This window comes from Rhinoraja longicauda, chromosome 9, assembly GCF_053455715.1.
Source record: "Rhinoraja longicauda isolate Sanriku21f chromosome 9, sRhiLon1.1, whole genome shotgun sequence".
Lineage (NCBI taxonomy): Eukaryota > Metazoa > Chordata > Chondrichthyes > Rajiformes > Arhynchobatidae > Rhinoraja > Rhinoraja longicauda.
In genome coordinates, this window is record NC_135961.1 from 56434733 (window position 1) to 56455526 (window position 20794).

The 20794-nt window shown below is 49.5% G+C and overlaps 1 protein-coding gene across 2 annotated transcripts in view; it reads right to left on the reverse strand.

The window, feature by feature from the left end:
• Positions 1-1667: 1667 nt before the first annotated feature.
• zbtb2b (zinc finger and BTB domain containing 2b) overlaps positions 1668-20794 on the reverse strand; it is a 48969-nt gene continuing 29842 nt past the window's right edge. For both annotated transcript variants that reach the window (XM_078405554.1, XM_078405555.1), the window contains exons 3-4: positions 5778-5959; positions 1668-4543 (exon numbers count right to left, since the gene is read on the reverse strand). In XM_078405554.1, the coding sequence (XP_078261680.1) occupies positions 3154-4543; positions 5778-5950 (1563 nt within the window). In that variant the 5' untranslated portion in view covers positions 5951-5959 and the 3' untranslated portion in view covers positions 1668-3153. The remainder of the gene's footprint in view (positions 4544-5777; positions 5960-20794) is intronic.

The following is a 20794-nucleotide window of genomic DNA, read 5'->3' on the forward strand; positions in this document are numbered from 1 at the left end:
GAAATCATGCAAAAAGCACGGAAAATGGATTAAAAAAACGTGGAAATATGTGGAAAATTCCCATGCCTGTCATGTGTAAGAAAATAACTGCAGATGCTGGTACAAGCCGAAGGTATTTCACAAAATGCTGGAGTAACTCAGCAGGTCAGGCAGCATCTCAGGAGAGAAGGAATGGGTGACGTTTCAGCTCAAGACCCTTCTTCAGACTGATGTCAGGGGGGCGGAACAAAGGAAGGATATAGGTGGAGACAGGAAGATAGAGGGAGAACTGGGAAAGGGGAGGAGAAGAGAGGAACAGAGGAACTATCTAAAGTTGGAGAAGTCAATGTTCATACCGCTGGGCTGCAAGCTGCCCAAGCGAAATATGAGGTGCTGTTCCTCCAATTTCCGGTGGGCCTCACTATGGCACTGGAGGAGGCCCATGACAGAAAGGTCAGACTGGGAGTGGGAGGAGGAGTTGAAGTGCTCAGCCACCAGGAGATCAGCTTGGTTAAGGCGGACTGAGCGAAGGTGTTGAGCGAAACGATCGCCGAGCCTGCGTTTGGTTTCGCCGATGTAAAGAAGTTGACATCTAGAGCAGCGGATACAATAGATGAGGTTGGAGGAGGTGCTGATGAACCTCTGTCTCACCTGGAAAGACTGTATGGGTCCTTGGATGGCGTTGAGGGGGGAGGTAAAGGGACAGGTGTTGCATTTCCTGCAGTTGCTGGGGAAAGTGCCCGGGAATGGGGTGGTTTGGGTAGTTAGGGGCGAGTGGACCAGGGAGTTACGGAGGGAACGGTCTCTGCAGAAAGGGGAGGGAATGGGAAGATGTGGCCAGTAGTGGGGTCTCGTTGTAGGTGATGGAAATGTTGGAGGATGATTTGTTGTATATGCTGGCTGATGGGGTGGAAGAACGTTTCTGTCCTTGTTACGAATGGGGGGAGGGGGAAGCAAGAGTGGAGCTGCGGGATGTAGAAGAGGCCCTAGTGAGAGCCTCATCTATAATGGAAGAGGGGAAGCCCCGTTTCCTGAAGAATGAGGACATCTCTGATGCACTAGTGTGAAACACCTTTTCCCGGGCGCAGATGCGGCATAGACGGAGGAATTGGGAGTAGGGGTTAGATTTTTTGCAGGAGACAGGGTGGGAAGAAGTGTAGTCCAGATAGCCGTGCGAGTCAGTGGGTTTATAGTAGATGCCTGTCATGTGTGTTTAATTGCCTCCTTAATGCAGGTATAAGAAAGCTCTCAGCATCTAGTCTTTCCTCCAATCAACCGATCAGAACTCAATTGAGCATGCCTTTTATATGCTGAATAGAAAACTGAAGGGGACTAGCCCCCAAAACAAGCATAGGCTAAAGATGGCTAACAATACAGGCTTAGCAGAGCATCACCAGAGAAGACACCCAGCAACTCGTGATGTCCATGAATCGCAGACTTCAAGCAGTCATTGCATGCAAAGGATATGCAACAAAATACTAAACATGACTACTTTCATTTACATGACATTGCTGTGTCCCAAACATTATGGTGCCCTGGAATGGGGGGACTATGTATAAACACTGCTGTAATTTCTACATGGTGAAACCAAAATATATAAAAATGGCCTTTATTAAAATCTGTTAATGTGCACTTTGACCACATGTAATTTTTTTCTATTACAAATCTCAAATTGTGGAGTACAGGGGCAAATAACTAAATGATGGGTCTTTGTCACAAACCTTATGGAGGGCACTGTATGTGCACAACTGGAAAATATTTTGAACAACAAACCAAATAAGTGAATTTTTGCAGTAACCACCCTGCGTTTCCTCCAGACAGCAATTCCGATCCACCTTACAGTTAATCCAGAATTTGAAAGGATAGATATTTTTCAGTGTGCTGTTCCTCAGCTTATTTTTTCCTAATAATTAACTCTAAAAATGTATAAAGACAGACGACAGAATAAATAATGCATCTACGATTTCTGTAAAACAAGTTACAAATACTACTACTGTATTTTGAAGTCAGCATGCATAGATGTTTTAAGTCTTCCCCACCCCCACCCCCCCCACCCCCAATCTTGAAAGCAGATTACACAGACATATTGAAGAGCAAATCGTAAATAAGTGAGGTAAGTAATATTCAGAATTACACTGAACATAGTTTAAAAACAAGGTTATACAACTGAATAGGGACAAATGTGGAGCACCAGAGCACATTTTTGTTCTATCACACTGGAAAATAGCCTTGAATATCTAAAACAAAACCTCCTTTTCTGTTCGTGAGTAATTTATTTAATACGATCAATATGGTGAACGTTTTATTTAGGAAATACTGTTCATATGTTCGATTCATTAATTAGTAGGGCATTTCAGTAATTACAGATTGCAGTGAGACCTTTTGAAATAAAATAATTTTGGTATTTCATACCTCCAGGTTCATGCATTTCCGTTACAAACATGGACTGAATGTTTGACTTTTGACTGAGTTAGTTATGTGAAGTTCTAGCTTAGGGCAAAACTAACATTCTGAATTCATTATTGATTCAAGAAAGCCATCGCTTTGTTATGCATTTTTGTAATTTGTTCCTTGAATCAATAGATATGTGTACTGGTAATCAGCTGATCATTAGAGAAGGACATTTATCAACAGCTCTTGCATCTCTTGACAAACAGGTGTCTTTTCTTAATCACAATAGCAATCACCAATGTTTCATTAAACTGTCCCTTTTAATTTGAGTACACATCCATACACAGGAGCATGCACACTTTTGAGTGTTTTGTTGAGTAAAATACCTCTGGAGCATAACGATTTATGGATTTGGGACACTGTAATTTCATTTCCCGTTCAATCCACGAGGGGATGTGCACATCAGGCAACGCTAATAAAAAAGAACGATTCACGGCTTCTTTCAGCCACAGCAATAAACACTCCCGAATCTGGTCCCAACGCAGCTCATGATTGACATGGGCTAATGTGAACTCTAGTGCAACATAGTACATGGTACTGCACATTATGCCACCAGGATTTTCATTTTAAAAGTCACAATATCAGCGAATAATGAATAATGACATACTTTTGCCAGAAAAGAAAGCCGAAAACTAATTTAGAAAATAAACTATATCTAATAACTAATAATTTTGTATTGTACATTATAAGAAATGCATTGAAAGGTGATAAAATGAACAGTTGTCATTCCACTAAAACAGCCTGACCATCCTCCATATTATGCACCGTCTCTGACAATGACTGATTTGTTTCTGTGATTTCACAAGCCTCTGAAGAGCCCTCCCCTTGCACTGCTGGTTGGCCTTCCATCAAAACAAAGGTATCTGAGTTCTGGTTTTGGCATTGATGCCGAACAGCTTCACTAGCAGCTGAAAAGCTTTTGTCACAAAGATTGCACTTGTATGATTGATTTGACTCGTTTGTTGCTAGATACACTGGATCCATTAGTGACTGGCTAGTTTCTTCTGAGGAGCCTTCAGTGAGCATTGCCTGCTTATTATCTACCATCATAAAAGTATCGGAGTTCTGATTAAGGCACACATGCCTGGCAGCCTGGTTGGCCCTACAAAATGTTTTATCACAGGTACTACATTTGTACGGTTTGCCTGTGTGAATATACATATGCTCTCTCCAGTGACTTTTCTGGATGAATTTACGCCCACAGATAGAGCACTCATACTTTCGCCTTTTTACCTCCCTGTCTTGATCCCCTAACTCTAAGTTGTCAATGTCCGCAATGTCTGATGGAGGTGGTGTTTCTGCTTGCAGTTGGCCATCTGCCATTGGTGAATCATTCTTCTGTTGTAGTTCCCCATCGCTAATTACTTCTGCTTCAGGTATTTCCTCAACTTCTTTTGTAGGTTTCCCAGACTCGACCAATTGCCTCAGCACATTCATTCCAGCTTGGTTGGTTACAGGAAGTGACATGCCTGTATGGAGCTGCAGGTGCTCACGCAGGCTGCTTCGTAAAGTAAACCTTCTGCCACAAAGATGACAAACATAAAACTTCGGAAAACCACTATTCCTCTTCATAATACTGGGCTTAACGTGAGCTACTGCATGTATTCCAGGTTGTCCATCGAATAGAGGAATATTCTCGCAGCGTTCTTCAGCAGTTGGAGGACCAGATGGAGAAACCAATCCTAATGGTGTTCCGGATGACTGCCCAATATGCTGAGAGGGCTGGAGAATTTGTGCACTTTGGGGATGCTGCTGCCCAGCTTCTGAACCTCGTTCTTGTTCTATCCGAGAAGGGTGTGTGTGTGACCTGGGCTCTCGTCCAGACTTTTCTGCAGCTGATGATAACCTACTTGGGGGTGAAGTTTGATTGTCCGCAATCTGAATGCCATACAGTGAAGATGTCCAAGCAAAAACTTGATCAGGGCGAGGAATGGCTCCATGGCTGGCTAAGCTGGCTTCTTGAACTAGTGGATATGCATGCAGGAATTTAATTCCCTGCTCAAGACGAACAGGATCAATAATCTGGGGAGCCATCTTTCCCGTGTACATTAAATGAAGGAGGTAGCTAAAAATATCTGGCTGAATATCCGTTGGTTTCAGGCGGACACAATCACTGTGAAAAAATATTAAAATGTTTATAAATACTAAACAATCCAATTGTTTCTTTAAGTTTTCTTAAGAAGTGTAACATATTCAGGATGTCAATGCATAACAACATTCTGTATCCATCAAATTGATGAGAAATAATAGAATTTGATGCATGATTAATCGATTATACCAAAACACCATTTACAAAACATTTAAAAAACATTTAAAATAATGTGAATTAATCAGAATGATACCAGAGAACAGCAACAGAAATTACGTGGTAAAATGAGATACAGACTGAGTAGAACATGCTAAAAGAAAAAATATTAGTGCTTCTAATTTCAGTTTAAAGTGAGGTGAGAAAGATTCAAATACATATCTTTGTCCTGAAAGATAATTGAATGTTTTGCCACATGAAATGCCTGAATCATTAAACAATACATATTTTGGTGAGAATTTCTTTAAAATGCTTCAGGCAGAAGAGGGTCAAGTGAAATTATTTGATGGCTCTAATAAAGAGCCGATAGATTAAATGGATATTAAATACACATTGAATGATTCAAAATTTTTGAAGACCTCCAAATGAATAGAAAATAAAGAAACACAAACCATAAAACAGTCATTTTAAAGTTAGTCTGTCGAAACAATAAAATGTAGGTGCTGATTTCTACCAAAGATAGATGCAAAGTACTGGAGTAACTCAGTAGTTTAGGCAGCAGCTCTGGAGAAAAAGGATAGGTGACGTTTTGGGTCAAGACCCTTCTTCAGACTGTCCAAGAGCTTATGTCTGGCCTTAGCAAGGTAGAGGTCAACCCGCCAGACTACAACAACACCTACCTTGTCGACGGGTTTGATGATATTGTCGAGATTTTTGTAAAGTGTGCAGAGGGCCTGGCGTTCAAAAGAGGCAAGGATTATTGTAGGTAAAGGGATTAGAAAAGTCAAGACAGTTGATGTTTCACCGGCAGAGATAAAACGGTCCAGAGAAGGTAGATGGCCGTCCGAGCAGAGTTAAGTGTTCTGTAAACAGAGTACACACTTGAAACTGCAGATGAGGAGGAAAGCTGTTACGTTGTTGGTTACTTGCTGACAACGTCAAAATATCTTAAAACATTGTGGCTGTGTTCTTTATGTGTTTGGAACATTCTTGTATTGGAAAAGGGGCGTATAAGATGGAGAAAAAAAAGTAAGTCTGTATAAATTAAACACATACTACATTCTTAATTTTCTGCAATTTAACATCTTGATCCAAGCATTACCTGGTTTGATGAATAAAAAGCATTTTGAAGTAATTGGAGAAAGAAGCAAGGACTGCTTTATGAGCCTTGAAATAGACATCACCTATAGCCACCGTGCAGTCACAAAGAAAGCCAAACTCCCGCTGGGCATTAAGTTGTTGTAACAGAATTAAACCATGGTTAGCTAGTTCCATGTTTAGAATCTAGGAGGAGGTAGAAGAAAGGAAACTATTAAAGACAAGTTAGGAGTCAACTGAACAGATAAACGAATGATCAAATACTGTAACTATACATTTAATAATACAACAATTTAACTATTAACTATTTAAAACTAGAATACTCAGTAATGAATAACTGGGAGAACAGTTACCTGAGGTTACATGCAATATACCTACCCTGATGAAATATTTCTTATTCTTAAAATAACACACACCATTTAAAACTTCACAAAAATTGATTCCACCTTTCCTTTTCCCGTAAATTTCTAACTAAATACCTTTAACGATAACCAAATAACATAAGGACAATTTTAGCGTTTGAACTTTCAGGAAGAATTCTTACTGATCAAGGCTGGAACATAGAGAAAGATTAAAAGAAAAAGAAAGATCCATAATTCCACTTAGTAAGTTGTTTAAATATAGTCAATGTGTAACACCTACACCATTTAGATTTTAGATTTTCAGGAGGCTTTTGATAGGCTGTTACGAAAGTGATTGTTAAATAACCGAGAAAAATAAGTGATCTTGCTACAATTAACAATTATATTGAGTCCTGTTTTTCCTTTTCTCTTGCTTTGCTGCTCTCTGCTGCACAACCGCCAACAGCTGGGCTATCTTGTGCAGGTTTCGCTCGCGTAGATACTGGTTACAAAAGGGTTATTTAGATTTTTATGTGGGCAAGTTTGGTGAGATGATCCATGTCCAAGTTGTCGAGCTGTGACTTGAACAGTGACAAGGTTGGTGCACATCTGGTGGTGTCGGGAAGGATGTTCCACTCTGGGATAGTCCATGGATATAGTGACTGTAAGTAGCTATTTTTGTTTGCTTTAATTCGAGTATAAATGAAGTGACCCGAGGACTGTCTTGTAAATTTCTGGGTATTGGATTGAATGAAGTGAGTGAGATATGTTACTGGGGATGATGGCATGAGTCTCTTTGTAGACCGTACATAAGTGGGCTTTGGTGCGTCTTGACTCCAGTGACTCCCAGCCAAGGCGATTTAACATATCGGAGACACTTGACTGTCTTTAGTAGTCACAAACAAACCGTGCTGCACACCTCTGAACCTTGTCAAGGGTGTCAATGTTATTTTTCTGGTGAGGGTCCCATATTGTCTGGCAATATTCCAACAGTAGGCAGACAAGTGTTTTGTGCGCTACCTCCTTTGTTGGTTTGTCACAACCGGATACATTTCCCCAGAGAAGGCCTGTTTGCTTTTGTGGCAATCTGGATTATGTGTCTGTTCCAGGCTAGGCCAGATGTGAGTTCAACTCCCAGGTATGGGTGGTGATCAACTTCTTTCAGCAGGTTGTCTCCCATCTTGTACCGGTTTATGATCGGCTTGACTTTATGAGTAACTCTCAGGGAAAAGCATTTGGTGTAATTGAAACCCATTTATCAAATTGTTTCCCAATTACAAAGATAGTTGATGTCATTTTGAAGAACCTTGGCATCTTCAGCAGCTTTGATCTCTCGATACACAATACAGTCGTCTGCGAAGAGTCTCACTCTCGAAGACAGATTGTCAGGCAAATTGTTGGTGTAGATCAAGAACAGCAAGGGTCCCAACACCGTTTCCTGTGCCACGTCGGACTCAACTGGAGATTGTTGTGATGACTCACCATCTATTACAAACTTTTGATGTCGTTTGGTGAGGAATGAATCAATCCAGGAGTAGATGTTATTTCGGATGCCAACGTGGTGAAGCTTAGCCATCAACCTACCTGGTTGGGGAATGGTGTCGAAGGCCTGGATAAAGTCCATTATAATAAGATCGGACTGCTCTCCGTTATCCAGGATTGTTTGCAGATCATTAACCAGCACAGAGAGCTGGGTCTCGCATGACCTGCCTTTGCGGAATCCTTGCTGCTGGTCAGCTAGTATATTGTGTATTTCAAAATGCCTTTTTACATAGCCATGAATAATATGTTCAAGGAGTTTGCAGGCAATTGAAGTCAAGGATACCGGACAATAATTGGCTGGATTTGAGCAGTTGCTCTTTTTGTAAATTGGAGAGATGTTTGCATTACGCCAATCACTCGGTAGTTCTCCAGTAGAAATTGATTTCTGGAATGATATCTGGAGGATTGGAGCAATGCTTGAAGAACATGATTTCAAAACTCTGGCAGTTATGGACCACAGGCTTTATTAGGATTCAATTCAGACGAAAGCTTTTCAACTCCCTCTTTGGTGGTGAGCAAATCTCCAATATCTGGAATGCTACCAGGGCCATGATCTGGAAAATCAAATTGTTTTTCTCTGGTAAAAACCAAGCAAAACTGATGACCAAGAGCTTCGGCTTTATCCTTTGGAGGTGAAATGATGGTATTGTTAATGTTCAAAGGTGAAACTCCACAGACTTCCCTTCGCTTGGATTTTATAAAGTTCCAGAATTTTGCAGTGTTTGCAGTCTTGAGGCTACCACCAATAACATTTTTGATGTAAGATTTATGAGCAATGCGAATCTTCCTGTCAATGTGCCTGCAAAGTTGTCTAAAACTAGCCCAGTAAGCAGCAGCCATATTTTTTTGCATTATTATATAGATGTTTCTTTCTGTTAATGTCTCTCTTTATGGAACTATTGACCCATGGGTAAGAGAGCGACTGGAGCTCATCTTAGAAGGCTTCTCTATTGAACTAAGGAGAGTACTTTTAAAAGATGTATATAATTCTTCAGTTGAGCTACTTTTAATTAAGTTATCAGTCAAATAGTCTCAAAACTGTTCCATATCACTATTAACTCCTGCAATGTTGGCTTTTGTATACAGGTAAACTTTGTGTCTTAGTGGTCTGGTGATCTTACGTTTCAAAACCGCTCCAACCTTAACCATTTCTTGGTCGCTGATACCACATTGGACATTAACAAAGCCTGCAGCAGCAGGAGTGTTAGTAAGGCACAAGTCGAGAATATTACTCTCTCTAGTAGTCTTTTTTACAAGCTGGTGAAAATTGTGATCATTAAAGATGTCCCTATGTACACTGGATACACGAATACACGAATTGAGATCCATATCAGCTCGCAGTCTGTCTGGAGATTGGTTTCAACAGATGCAACAAGGGTGTTCTCAATGGCTATGAAAACACCCCCCTCTTTTAGCATTTTGACAATGACATCGAGGTGTGAAGGGAACACTTCACCAGTCGCGATGGAGTTGTTTAACCAGGACTCTGTACCTATTACCGCGTCGGGGTCTTCCAGAGCGAAGACTGCTTCAAAATAGGGGAGTTTGGCCATGATACTCCGACAATTTAGATGAATTATTTTCAGGTTGAAATCACATATGAAGTATTGTGCAGAGTTCATTGTCTCGGAACTTTAGAGGTGAAACAATCTTATATACAAAATATAAAATTATAAAAGGATTGGACAAGCTAGATGCAGGAAAAATGTTCCCAATGTTGGGGAGTCCAGAACCAGGGGCCACAGTCTAAGAATAAAGGGAAGGCCATTTAAAAAAGAGATGCGAAAAACCTTTTTTACCCAGAGTTGTGAATTTGTGGAATTCTCTGCCACAGAATGCAGTAGAGGCCAATTCTCTGGATGAATTTAAATGAGTTATATAGAGCTCTAGGGGATAGCGGAATCAAGGGATATGGGGAGAAGGAGGGCACAGGTTACTGATTGTGGATGATCAGCCATGATCACAATGAATGGCGGTGCTGGCTCAAAGGGCCAAATGGCCTCCTGCACCTATTTTCTATGTTTATGGGTCTAAGTCAAGTAGAAAGGTATGTACTTTACAGAGATTCACCACCAGCAAATACCCATTCAATATTTTGTGTTGTTCATACCAGGAGGTTAGTGTTTTATGGTTTAATACAAAATTACATTTGCAAACAGTCAGGTATGGAGAATACATAAATTAAATGTGCATAAAATAAAATGGTGGTAAAATAGGGAAAATTAAATGTGTCCACCGTGAAATTTCATTAATTATGGGTGTTTTTATGCGCATGGATTGAATCAATTCAAACTCACAGCATCAATAAATTCTAGATCAACAGCATGCGTCTTGTAAACAGTAAATAATGTAACGCTAATAAATCATCAGTTGCATTGCTATGGTAGTTTGAGATGCCAAATTCTGCTCTGGTGCTCAATTTTGTCACAATTTAATCATGTTTTTATATAATTGGTAAGAGAAAACATATTACATAGTTACATAGTGGTGTGCCTTTAGTAATGAAAGACAAAGCTTAAATATTCTTCCTCTAATACCCAGTACAAATTAACTATATGTGGAAAAAAAGATTGTTCAGGTGTTATTCTTCTTTCCTTTAAGACCGTTTTCATGATAAGAACTTTTTATTTTTGTAATTATAAGAATTATTTTTGTTCCCCTTCTTTACAATAATAGATTGCTAACAGTCCTTCCTCAAGTCTGGCCACCTGAAGCATGTCTGACACAGTCAGGTCATGAATTCAAGCCCTCAAGATTGATTTGTATTTAAGTTCTTCCCCAAGTAGGTTTCTAACCCGATTTATCCAATCATGTGTTGCAGCTCAAGCACACATACATGTGTTTATAATGCTGAAAGTAAGCATTCAGGTACAGCAGGCAGTGAAGAAAGCAAACGGCATGCTGGCCTTCAAAGCAAGAGGATTTGAGTATAGCAGCAAGGAGGTCCTACTGCAGTTGTACAGGGCCCAAGTAAGACCACACCCGGATTATTGTGTACAGTTTTGAGGAAGGACATGCTTGCTATTGAGGGAGTGCAGCGTAGGCTCACCAGGTTAATTCCCAGACTGACATATGATGAAAAAATGGGTCGACTGGGCTTATATTCACTGAAATTTAGGAGGAGATGGGATCTTTTAGAAACATATAAAATTATTAAGGGATTGGTCAGGCTAGATGCAGGAAAAAATTTCCCGATGTTGGGGAGTCCAAAACCAGGGGTCACAGTTTAAGATTAAGGGGTAGGCCATTTAGGACTGAGATGAGGAAAAACTTTTTCACCCAGAGAGTTGTGAATCTGTGGAATTCTCTGCCAGACAGCAGTGGAGGCCAATTCACTGGATGTTTTCAAGAGAGATAAGGTTTCAAGGTCAGTTTATTAAGGAACAATGAAATTCAGATTGCCATAGTCATACCAATAAAGAGCAACAAGGCACCCAAATAAAATTTTAACATGACCATCCCCCACATTCCTCACTGTGGTGGAAGGCAAAAAAAGTTCAATCTTCTTCCCTTCTTTGTTCTCCCACAGTCGGGGCACTCAAACCTTCCGTTGTTGGGATGATCTTGGGTCCCGCAACCGGCGGTCGAGCCCTCCGCATCGGGGCAATCAAGCTCCTGCATTGGGGGGATCTCAGCTCCCTGCGCCGGGCGATCGGACTCCCGAGTCGGGACTGATTGAACTTCCTCTGACTTGGAGCTTCCCGATATCATTCTCTACCTGAGACTGCGAGCTCCTCGATGTTGAAATGCGCAGGCTGTGGTTGGAGCGTCGGTCTCAGGCAGGCTCCGATGGTAAGTCTACAGCCCCACGGTGGGGCTCAAAGTCAGTCTCGAGCCAGGCCGCCAGCTCCAAGATGTTAGGCCTCAGAGCGACCGGAAATACCACCCGGAAAAAAAATCGCATCTCCAACAAGGCAAGATTGAAAAAAACATTTCCCCTGACCCCCCCCCCCCCACCTAAAACAAACCAGAGAACATTAACACATCTACGGTTGTGGCGCTACGGTTTACCGTTTTTCCGAAATCAGCCGAAATCCCTCCCCCCCCCCCCACTTCCCCTCCCCTCCCCCCCTCCCTCGCCCTCCCCTCCTCCCTCCAGACCTCCCTCCCCCTTCCCTCCCTCCCCTCCTCCCGGTTACAATGGAAACCCTACGAGGACGGGCCCAACGGGCACACTTGGCCTTGTCTGTCTGTCTGTCTGTCTGTCTGTCTGTCTGTCTGTCTATCTATCTATCTATCTATCTATCTATCTATATACTATTAAAACTCACTTCTTGTTTATAAATATGTTTGTATCCTGGGTTTGTGTATGTATCACTGATTGCGGCAAAACTGTAAACCGTCGCGTCATGGTTTTTGCACCGCCTTGATCACCAACCTCCCGTCTGACCGGCCGCGATATTTTCATTTAATTTGGTCATATATTTTTTAAGTTACAGAGGTTTTAAAGCGCTGCCCCCCCTGATTTATCGAAGTTTTGACAGAAGGGGGGCGCTGCGGTGCGGATTAATCTTCATTGTGATGTCACAATGCCCCTGTGCCAAGCAGCTGCTATTGGGTGTCTGCTCTTTACAAATTTACATTTTTAAATTTTTAACCTTTTTTTTCAAAGGTCTTCAGCTTGTGACGTCACAATGCTTGTGCTACATTGTTGCGAAAAGAAAATGGTTGTTTTTTAAAGTTGTGTTTTTAATTGCAAGTCACTTAACATACACAGATCAGCATGGGGCCCCTATGCTCGTGGGCCACCGGGGCAAGTGTTACGAAAAAAGAAAGAGGAGGTCCCCCTTCCCCCCTCAACCCCTTCCTCCCCACTCCTTCCCACCTCCATCCCCACTCCCTCCCCCCCTCCTCCCCAACTCCCTCCCCATCCCTCCCCACCTCCCTCACCCCTCGGGGACGGGCCCAACGGGGAAAGAGGGGTACTGGGAAAAGGAGAGGTCCCCCTCCCTCCCCCCTTCCCACCTCCCCCTCCGTCCCCCCTCCCTCCCCCTCCCTCCACCTCCCCCCCTTCCCCCTTCCCCCCTTCCCCCTCCCCTCCCCCCTCCATCCCCCTGCCCTCCTCCATCCCTCCCCCCTCCCTCCCCACCTCCCGGTTACAATGGAAACCCTACGAGGACGGGCCCAACGGGGAAAGAGGGGTACTGGGAAAAGGGGAGGTCCCCCTCCCTCCTCCCTTCCCCCTCCCTCCCCTCTCCCTCCACTTCCCCCTCTTCCCCCTCCCCTTCCCCCCTCCCCTCCCCCCTTCCCTCCCCTCATCCCTCCACACCTCCCTCCTCCCTCCCTCCCCGCCTCCCGGTTACAATGGAAACCCTACGAGGACGGGCCCAACGGGGAAAGAGGGGTACTGGGAAAACGGGTGGTCCCCCTCCCACCCCCTCCCTCCCCCCTCCCCTCCCCCACTCCCTCCCCCTCCCCTCCCTCCTCCCTTCCCTCCCCCCCACTCCCCTCCCGGTTACAATGGAAACCCTACGAGGACGGGCCCAATGGGGAAAGAGGGGTACTGGGAAAAGGGGAGGTCCCCCTCCCTCCCCGTTCTCCCCTCCCCCTCCCTCCCCCTCCCTCCCCCCTACCCCCCTCCCTCCCCTCTCCCTCCCCCCCTTCCCCTCTCCAACCCTCCCCTCCCCCTCCACACCTCCCTCCTCCCTCCCTCCCCCTCCCCCCCCCCCCCTCATCCCGGTAACAATGGAAACCCTACGAGGATGGGCCCAACGGGGAAAGCGGGGTACTGGGAAAAGGGGAGGTCCCCCTCCCTCCCCCTTTCCCCCTCCCTACCCCCTCCATCTTCTCTCCCTCCCCCCTCCCCTCCCTTCCTCCCTCCCCCTCCTCCTCCCCTCCCCCCTCCCCTCCCCTCCTCCCTCCCCCTCCCTCCCCCTCCCCCCCTCTCTCCCCCTCCCTTCCTCCCTCCCTCCCCCTTCCCTCCACACCACTCCCCTCCCGGTTACAATGGAAACCCTACGAGGACGGGCCCAACGGGCACACTTGTGCCGGGAGGCGGGGAGGGAGGGAGGAGGGAGGTGTGGAGGGATGAGGGGAGGGAAGGGGGGAGGGGAGGGGGGAAGGGGAGGGGGAAGAGGGGGAAGTGGAGGGATCAGCATGGGGCCCCTATGCTCGTGGGCCACCGGGGCAAGTGTTACGAAAAAAGAAAGGGGAGGTCCCCCTTCCCCCCTCAACCCCTTCCTCCCCACTCCTTCCCACCTCAACCCCTTCCTCCCCACTCCTTCCCACCTCCATCCCCACTCCCTCCCCCCCTCCACCCCAACTCCCTCCCCATCCCTCCCCACCTCCCTCACCCCTCGGGGACGGGCCCAACGGGGAAAGAGGGGTACTGGGAAAAGGAGAGGTCCCCCTCCCTCCCCCCTTCCCACCTCCCCCTCCGTCCCCCCTCCCTCCCCCTCCCTCCACCTCCCCCCCTTCCCCCTTCCCCCCCTTCCCCCTCCCCTCCCCCCTCCCCTCCCCCCTCCATCCCCCTCCCCTCCTCCATCCCTCCCCCCTCCCTCCCCACCTCCCGGTTACAATGGAAACCCTACGAGGACGGGCCCAACGGGGAAAGAGGGGTACTGGGAAAAGGGGAGGTCCTCCTCCCTCCTCCCTTCCCCCTCCCTCCCCTCTCCCTCCACTTCCCCCTCTTCCCCCTCCCCTTCCCCCCTCCCCTCCCCCCTCCCCTCCCCTCATCCCTCCACACCTCCCTCCTCCCTCCCTCCCCGCCTCCCGGTTACAATGGAAACCCTACGAGGACGGGCCCAACGGGGAAAGAGGGGTACTGGGAAAACGGGTGGTCCCCCTCCCACCCCCCTCCCTCCCCCACTCCCTCCCCCTCCCCTCCCTCCTCCCTTCCCTCCCCTCCACTCCCCTCCCGGTTACAATGGAAACCCTACGAGGACGGGCCCAATGGGGAAAGAGGGGTACTGGGAAAAGGGGAGGTCCCCCTCCCTCCCCGTTCTCCCCTCCCCCTCCCTCCCCCTCCCTCCCCCCTACCCCCCTCCCTCCCCTCTCCCTCCCCCCCCTTCCCCTCTCCAACCCTCCCCTCCCCCTCCACACCTCCCTCCTCCCTCCCTCCCCCTTACCCCCCCCCCTCATCCCGGTAACAATGGAAACCCTACGAGGACGGGCCCAACGGGGAAAGCGGGGTACTGGGAAAAGGGGAGGTCCCCCTCCCTCCCCCTTTCCCCCTCCCTACCCCCTCCATCTTCTCTCCCTCCCCCCTCCCCTCCCTTCCTCCCTCCCCCTCCTCCTCCCCTCCCCCCTCCCCTCCCCTCCTCCCTCCCCCCCTCTCTCCCCCTCCCTTCCTCCCTCCCTCCCCCTTCCCTCCACACCACTCCCCTCCCGGTTACAATGGAAACCCTACGAGGACGGGCCCAACGGGCACACTTGTGCTATATCTATATACTACTAAAACTCAGATCTTGTGTTATATATATATATAACACTGATGTCGGCTGAATACGGCAATTCCGGCAAAACGGTGAACCGTAGCGCCACGATTTTTGTACCGCCTTAATCAGCATGCGGTTCGCTGCTGGAAAATGATATTTTTATTTAATTCGGACGCATATTTTTTAAGTTACAGAGGTTTAAAAGTGCTGCCCCCCCTGATTTATCGAAGTTTTGACAGAAGGGGGGCGCTGCGGTGCGGATTGTGATGTCACAATGCCCCTGTGAGATGGACTCGAGCTGACCCCCCTTCCCCCCCACCCCAGCGGTATTCAGCGTGTGACGTCACAATGCCCCTGTGCTACATTGTTGCGAAGAGCTGTCAAGTCAAGTCCATTTTATTTGTACAGCACATTTAAAAACAACCCACGTTGACCAAAGTGCTGTACATCTGATTAGGTACTAAGGAAAAAATGAAACATACAGTGGCACGCAAACAGTTCACAGCGCCTCCTCAATGAGCCTCAAACGCTAGGGAGTAGAAATAGGTTTTGAGCCTGGACTTAAAGGAGTCGATGGAGGGGGCAGTTCTGATGGGGAGAGGGATGCTCTTTCCACCCTCCCCCTCTCTCCCTCCCCCCTCCCCCCTTTCCCCCCTCCCCCCCTTTCCGCCCTCCCCTTCCACCCTCCCCTCCCCTCCCCCCTCCCTCCCCCTTCCCTCCCCCCACTCCCCTTCCCCCTTCCCCCTCCCCTCCTCCCTCCACACCTCCCTCCTCCCCCCCTCCCCCTTCCCTCCCTCCCCTTCTCCCGGTTACAATGTAAACCCTACGAGGACGGGCACAATGGGGAAAGAGGGGTACTGGGAAAAGGGGAGGTCCCCCTCCCTCCGCCCTTCCCCTCCCCCCTCCCTCCCCCTCCCCCTCTCTCCCTCCCCCTCCCCCTCTCTCCCTCCCCCCTTCCCCCCCTCCCCTCCCCTACCCCCTCCCTCCCCCTCCCCTCCTCCCTCCACACCTCTCTCTCTCCCCCTTCCCTCCCTCCCCTCCTCCCGGTTACAATGGAAACCCTACGAGGACGGGCCCAACGGGCACACTTGAGATGGGTGCTACAGTGAGAAGCACTATGTGACCGCGAATGTTTCAAAACAAGCACTTAAAAAGCACTTATCTCTTTTTAAAGTATATTTTTTTATTGCAAGTCACTTAACATACACAGATCAGCATTGGGCCCATATGCTCGTGGGCCACCGGGGCAAGTGTTTCGAAAAAAGCACTGAGAGTGTGTATGGGGAGAGAGAGAATGGGGGGGGGGGTCTGTGAATGGGGACTGGGGACAACAGGGGTCGTTGCGGAGGGGGCTTGGTGGTGGGGGAAAGAGGGGTACTGGGAAAAGGGGAGGTCCCACTTCCCCCATCAACCCCTTCCTCCCCCCTCCTTCCCACCTCCATCCCCACTCCCTCCCCCCCTCCCTCCCCCCTCAATCCCAACCTCCATCACCACTCAGCCCCTAACTCCTCCCCTCCCTCCTTCCCTCCATCCCACCCTCCCCCACTCCCTCCCCCCTCCCTCCACCATTCCATCCCTCTCCCCCTCCCCCCTCCTTCCACCATCCCTCCACCCCTCCCGGTTACAATGGAAACCCTACAGGGACGGGCCCAACGGGGAAAGAGGGGTACTGGGAAAAGGGGAGATCCCCCTCCCTCCCCCCTTCCCCCTCCCTCCCCCCTCCCCCCTACCCCCCCTCCCCTCTCCCCCTCCCTCCCCCTACCCCTTCACTCCCCCCTTCCCCCCTCCCCTCCCTCCCCCCTCCTCCCTCCCTCCCCCTTCCCTCCCTCCCCTCCTCCCGGTTACAATGGAAACCCTACGAGGACGGGCCCAACAGGGAAAGAGGGGTACTGGGAAAAGGGGAGATCCCCCTCCCTCCCTCCCCCCTCACTCCCCCTTACCTCCCCCCTACCCCCCTCCCTCCCCTCTCCCTCCCTCCTCCCCCCTTCCCCCCCTCCCCTCCCCCTCCCCTCCCCTCCTCCCTCCACACCTCCCTCCTCCCTCCCTCCCCCTCCCCTCCCTCCCCTCCTCCCGGTTACAATGGAAACCCTACGAGCACGGGCCCAATGGGGAAAGAGGGGTACTGGGAAAAGGGGAGGTCCCCCTCCCTCCCCCCTCACTCCCTTCTCCCTCCCTCCCCCTCCCCCCTCCCTCCCCTTCCCCCCTCCCCTCCCTCCCCCTCCCCCCTACCCCCTTCCCTCCCCTCTCCCTCCCTCCCTTCCCCCCTCCCTCCCCCTCCCCTCCCCCCTCCACACCTCCCTACTCCCTCCCTCCCCCTTCCCTACCCCCACTCCCCTCCCGGTTACAATGGAAACCCTACGAGGACGGGCCCAACGGGCACACTTGTTCTAGTATACTATTAAAACTCAGATCTTGTAGGTTTGTATCAGGATTTGTGTATGTATCAGTGATTCCGGCAAAACGGTAAACCGTGGCGCCACGGTTTTTGCACCGCCTTGATCACCAACCTCCCGGCTGACCGGCCGCGATATTTTCATTTAATTTGTTCTTATGTTTTTAAAGTTACAGAGGTTTTAAAGCGCTGCCCCCCCCCATATTGAAGTTTCTATAGAGGGCGCTGCGGTGCGGATTTAGTCTTCAGCGTGTGATGTCACAATGGACAAGCAGCTGCTATTGGGTGTCTGCTCTTTACAAATTTACATCTTTTTATTTTTAACCTTTTTTTCCCAAGGTCTTCAGCTGGTGACGTCACAATGCTTGTGTGAGATGTTTGCAACATTGTAGCGAAAGGCAGCTGATTGTTTTTTAAAGTTGTGTTTTTTATTGCAAGTCATTTAACATACACAGATCAGCATGGGGCCCCTATGCTCGTGGGCCACCGGGGCAAGTGTTTCGAAAAAAGAAAGGGGAGGTCCCCCTTCCCCCCTCAACCCCTCCCTCCCCCCTCCCCACCTCCCTCCCCCCTCCCTCCAACTCCCACCTTCCCCCCTCCCTCCAACTCCCCCCTTCCCCCCTCCCCTCCCACCCCTTCCCCCCTCCCCTCCCACCCTTTCCCCCTCCCCTCCCACCCTCCATCCCCCTCCCCTCCTCCCTCCCTCCCCCCTCCCTCCCAGTTACAATGGAAACCCTACGGGGACGGGCCCAACGGGGAAAGAGGGGTACTGGGAAAAGGGGAGGTCCCCCTCCCTCCCCCTTCCCCTCCCTCCCCCCTACCCCCCTCCCTCCCCTGTCCCTCCCCCCTCCCCCTCCCCTCCTCCCTCCACACCTCCCTCCTCCCTCCCTTCCCCTTCCCTGCCTCCCCTCCTCCCGGTTACAATGGAAACCCTACGAGGACGGGCCCAACGGGGAAGGAGGGGTACTGGGAAAAGTGGAGGTCCCCCTCCCTCCTTCCCCCCTCCCCTCCCTCCCCCCTACCCCTCTCCCTCCCCACCTACCCCTCTCCCTCCCCCCCTACCCCTCTCCCTCCCCCCTACCCCTCTCCCTCCCCCTCCCCCCTTCCCCCTCCCCCACTCCCCTCCCCTCCCCCCTCCCCCCCCACCCCCTCCCTCCCCTTCCCCACCCCTCTCCTCCCTCCCCCTCCCCTCCTCCCTCCACACCTCCCTACTACCTCCCTCCCCCTTCCCTCCCTCCCCTCCTCCCGGTTACAATGGAAACCCTACGAGGACGGGCCCAACGGGGAAAGAGGGGTACTGGGAAAAGGGGAGGTCCCCCTCCCTCCCCCCTTACCCCCTCCCCTCCCCCCCCCCTACCCCTCTCCCTCCCCCCTCCCCTCCCTTCCCCCTCCCCTCCCCCCTCCCCTCCCCCCCTCCCTCCCCCTCCCCTCCTCCATCCACACCTCCCTCCTCCCTCCCTCCCCCTTCCCTCCCTCCCCTCCCGGTTACAATGGAAACCCTACGAGGACGGGCCCAACGGGGAAAGAGGGGTACTGGGAAAAGGGGAGGTCCCCCTCCATCCCCCTTCCACCCTCCCATCCCCCCTCCCTACCCCCCTTCCCCCTCCCCCTCCCCTCCTCACACCACACCTCCCTCCTCCCTCCCTCCCCCTTCCGTCCCTCCCCTCCTCCCGGTTACAATGGAAACCCTACGAGGACGGGCCCAACGGGGAATGAGGGGTACTGGGAAAAGGGGAGGTCCCCCTTCCTCCACCCCCTCCCCTCCCCCTCCCACCCCCCTCCCTCCCTCCTACCCCCCTCCCTCCCCTCTCCCTCCCCCATCCCGCTTCCCCCTCCCCTCCCTCCCCCTCCCCTCCCCCCTCCCTCCCCCTTCCCTCCCCCCACCCTCCCCCTTCCTTTCCCCCACCCTCCCTCCTCCCTCCCCCCCCACTCCCCTCCCGGTTACAATGGAAACCCTACGAGGACGGGCCCAACGGGCACACTTGCGCTAGTCTATCTATCTATCTATCTATCTATCTATCTATCTATCTATCTATCTATATAATACTAAAACTCTGCGTTCGTATGTAGGGATGTATGTGTGTATGTACGGAAGTTTAACTTACAAACCCTACTCCTCCAAGACGGTACACCAAAGTACCGCCGTATTCACCATTAACCTGGGCAACTATTGTAAGTACTTTCGTTCAAATTGAAGCTACCTTTTTAAAGCTAGAGAGATATTAAAGTTTAAATTTTCATTTCTAACCCTTTTCTTCAAGGGGCTACATTTGTTTCAAAAAGTTTACAGAAAATCATTTAGTTTTCAGCAAGGATTTAGTTTTCAGCTTGTGACGGCTACATTGTTTCGAAAAGCTTCCAAGAAGTCTTTTTTGTTATTGCAAGTCAAGTCAAGTCAAGTCAAGTCAATTTTATTTGTATAGCACATTTAAAAACAACCCACGTTGACCAAAGTACTGCACATCTGATTAGGAAAAAAAAAAAAAACATCTGATTAGGAAAAAAAAAAAAACGGGCACACTTGGAGAGTAAGAGTGGGGCTGGGGAAGGAGAGAATGGGGGGTGTGGGGACGGGCCCAACGGGCCCTCCCCAACGGGCACACTTGGAGAGTAAGAGTGGGGCTGGGGGAGGAGAGAATGGGGGGTGTGGGGACGGGCCCAACGGGCCCTCTTTTCTAGTATACTATTAAAACTCACTTCTTGTTTATAAATATGTTTGTATCCTGGGTTTGTGTATGTATCACTGATTGCGGCAAAACTGTAAACCGTCGCGTCATGGTTTTTGCACCGCCTTGATCACCAACCTCCCGTCTGACCGGCCGCGATATTTTCATTTAATTTGGTCATATATTTTTTAAGTTACAGAGGTTTTAAAGCGCTGCCCCCCCTGATTTATCGAAGTTTTGACAGAAGGGGGGCGCTGCGGTGCGGATTAATCTTCATTGTGATGTCACAATGCCCCTGTGCCAAGCAGCTGCTATTGGGTGTCTGCTCTTTACAAATTTACATTTTTAAATTTTTAACCTTTTTTTTCAAAGGTCTTCAGCTTGTGACGTCACAATGCTTGTGCTACATTGTTGCGAAAAGAAAATGGTTGTTTTTTAAAGTTGTGTTTTTAATTGCAAGTCACTTAACATACACAGATCAGCATGGGGCCCCTATGCTCGTGGGGGGGGCAAGTGTTACGAAAAAAGAAAGAGGAGGTCCCCCTTCCCCCCTCAACCCCTTCCTCCCCACTCCTTCCCACCTCCATCCCCACTCCCTCCCCCCCTCCTCCCCAACTCCCTCCCCATCCCTCCCCACCTCCCTCACCCCTCGGGGACGGGCCCAACGGGGAAAGAGGGGTACTGGGAAAAGGAGAGGTCCCCCT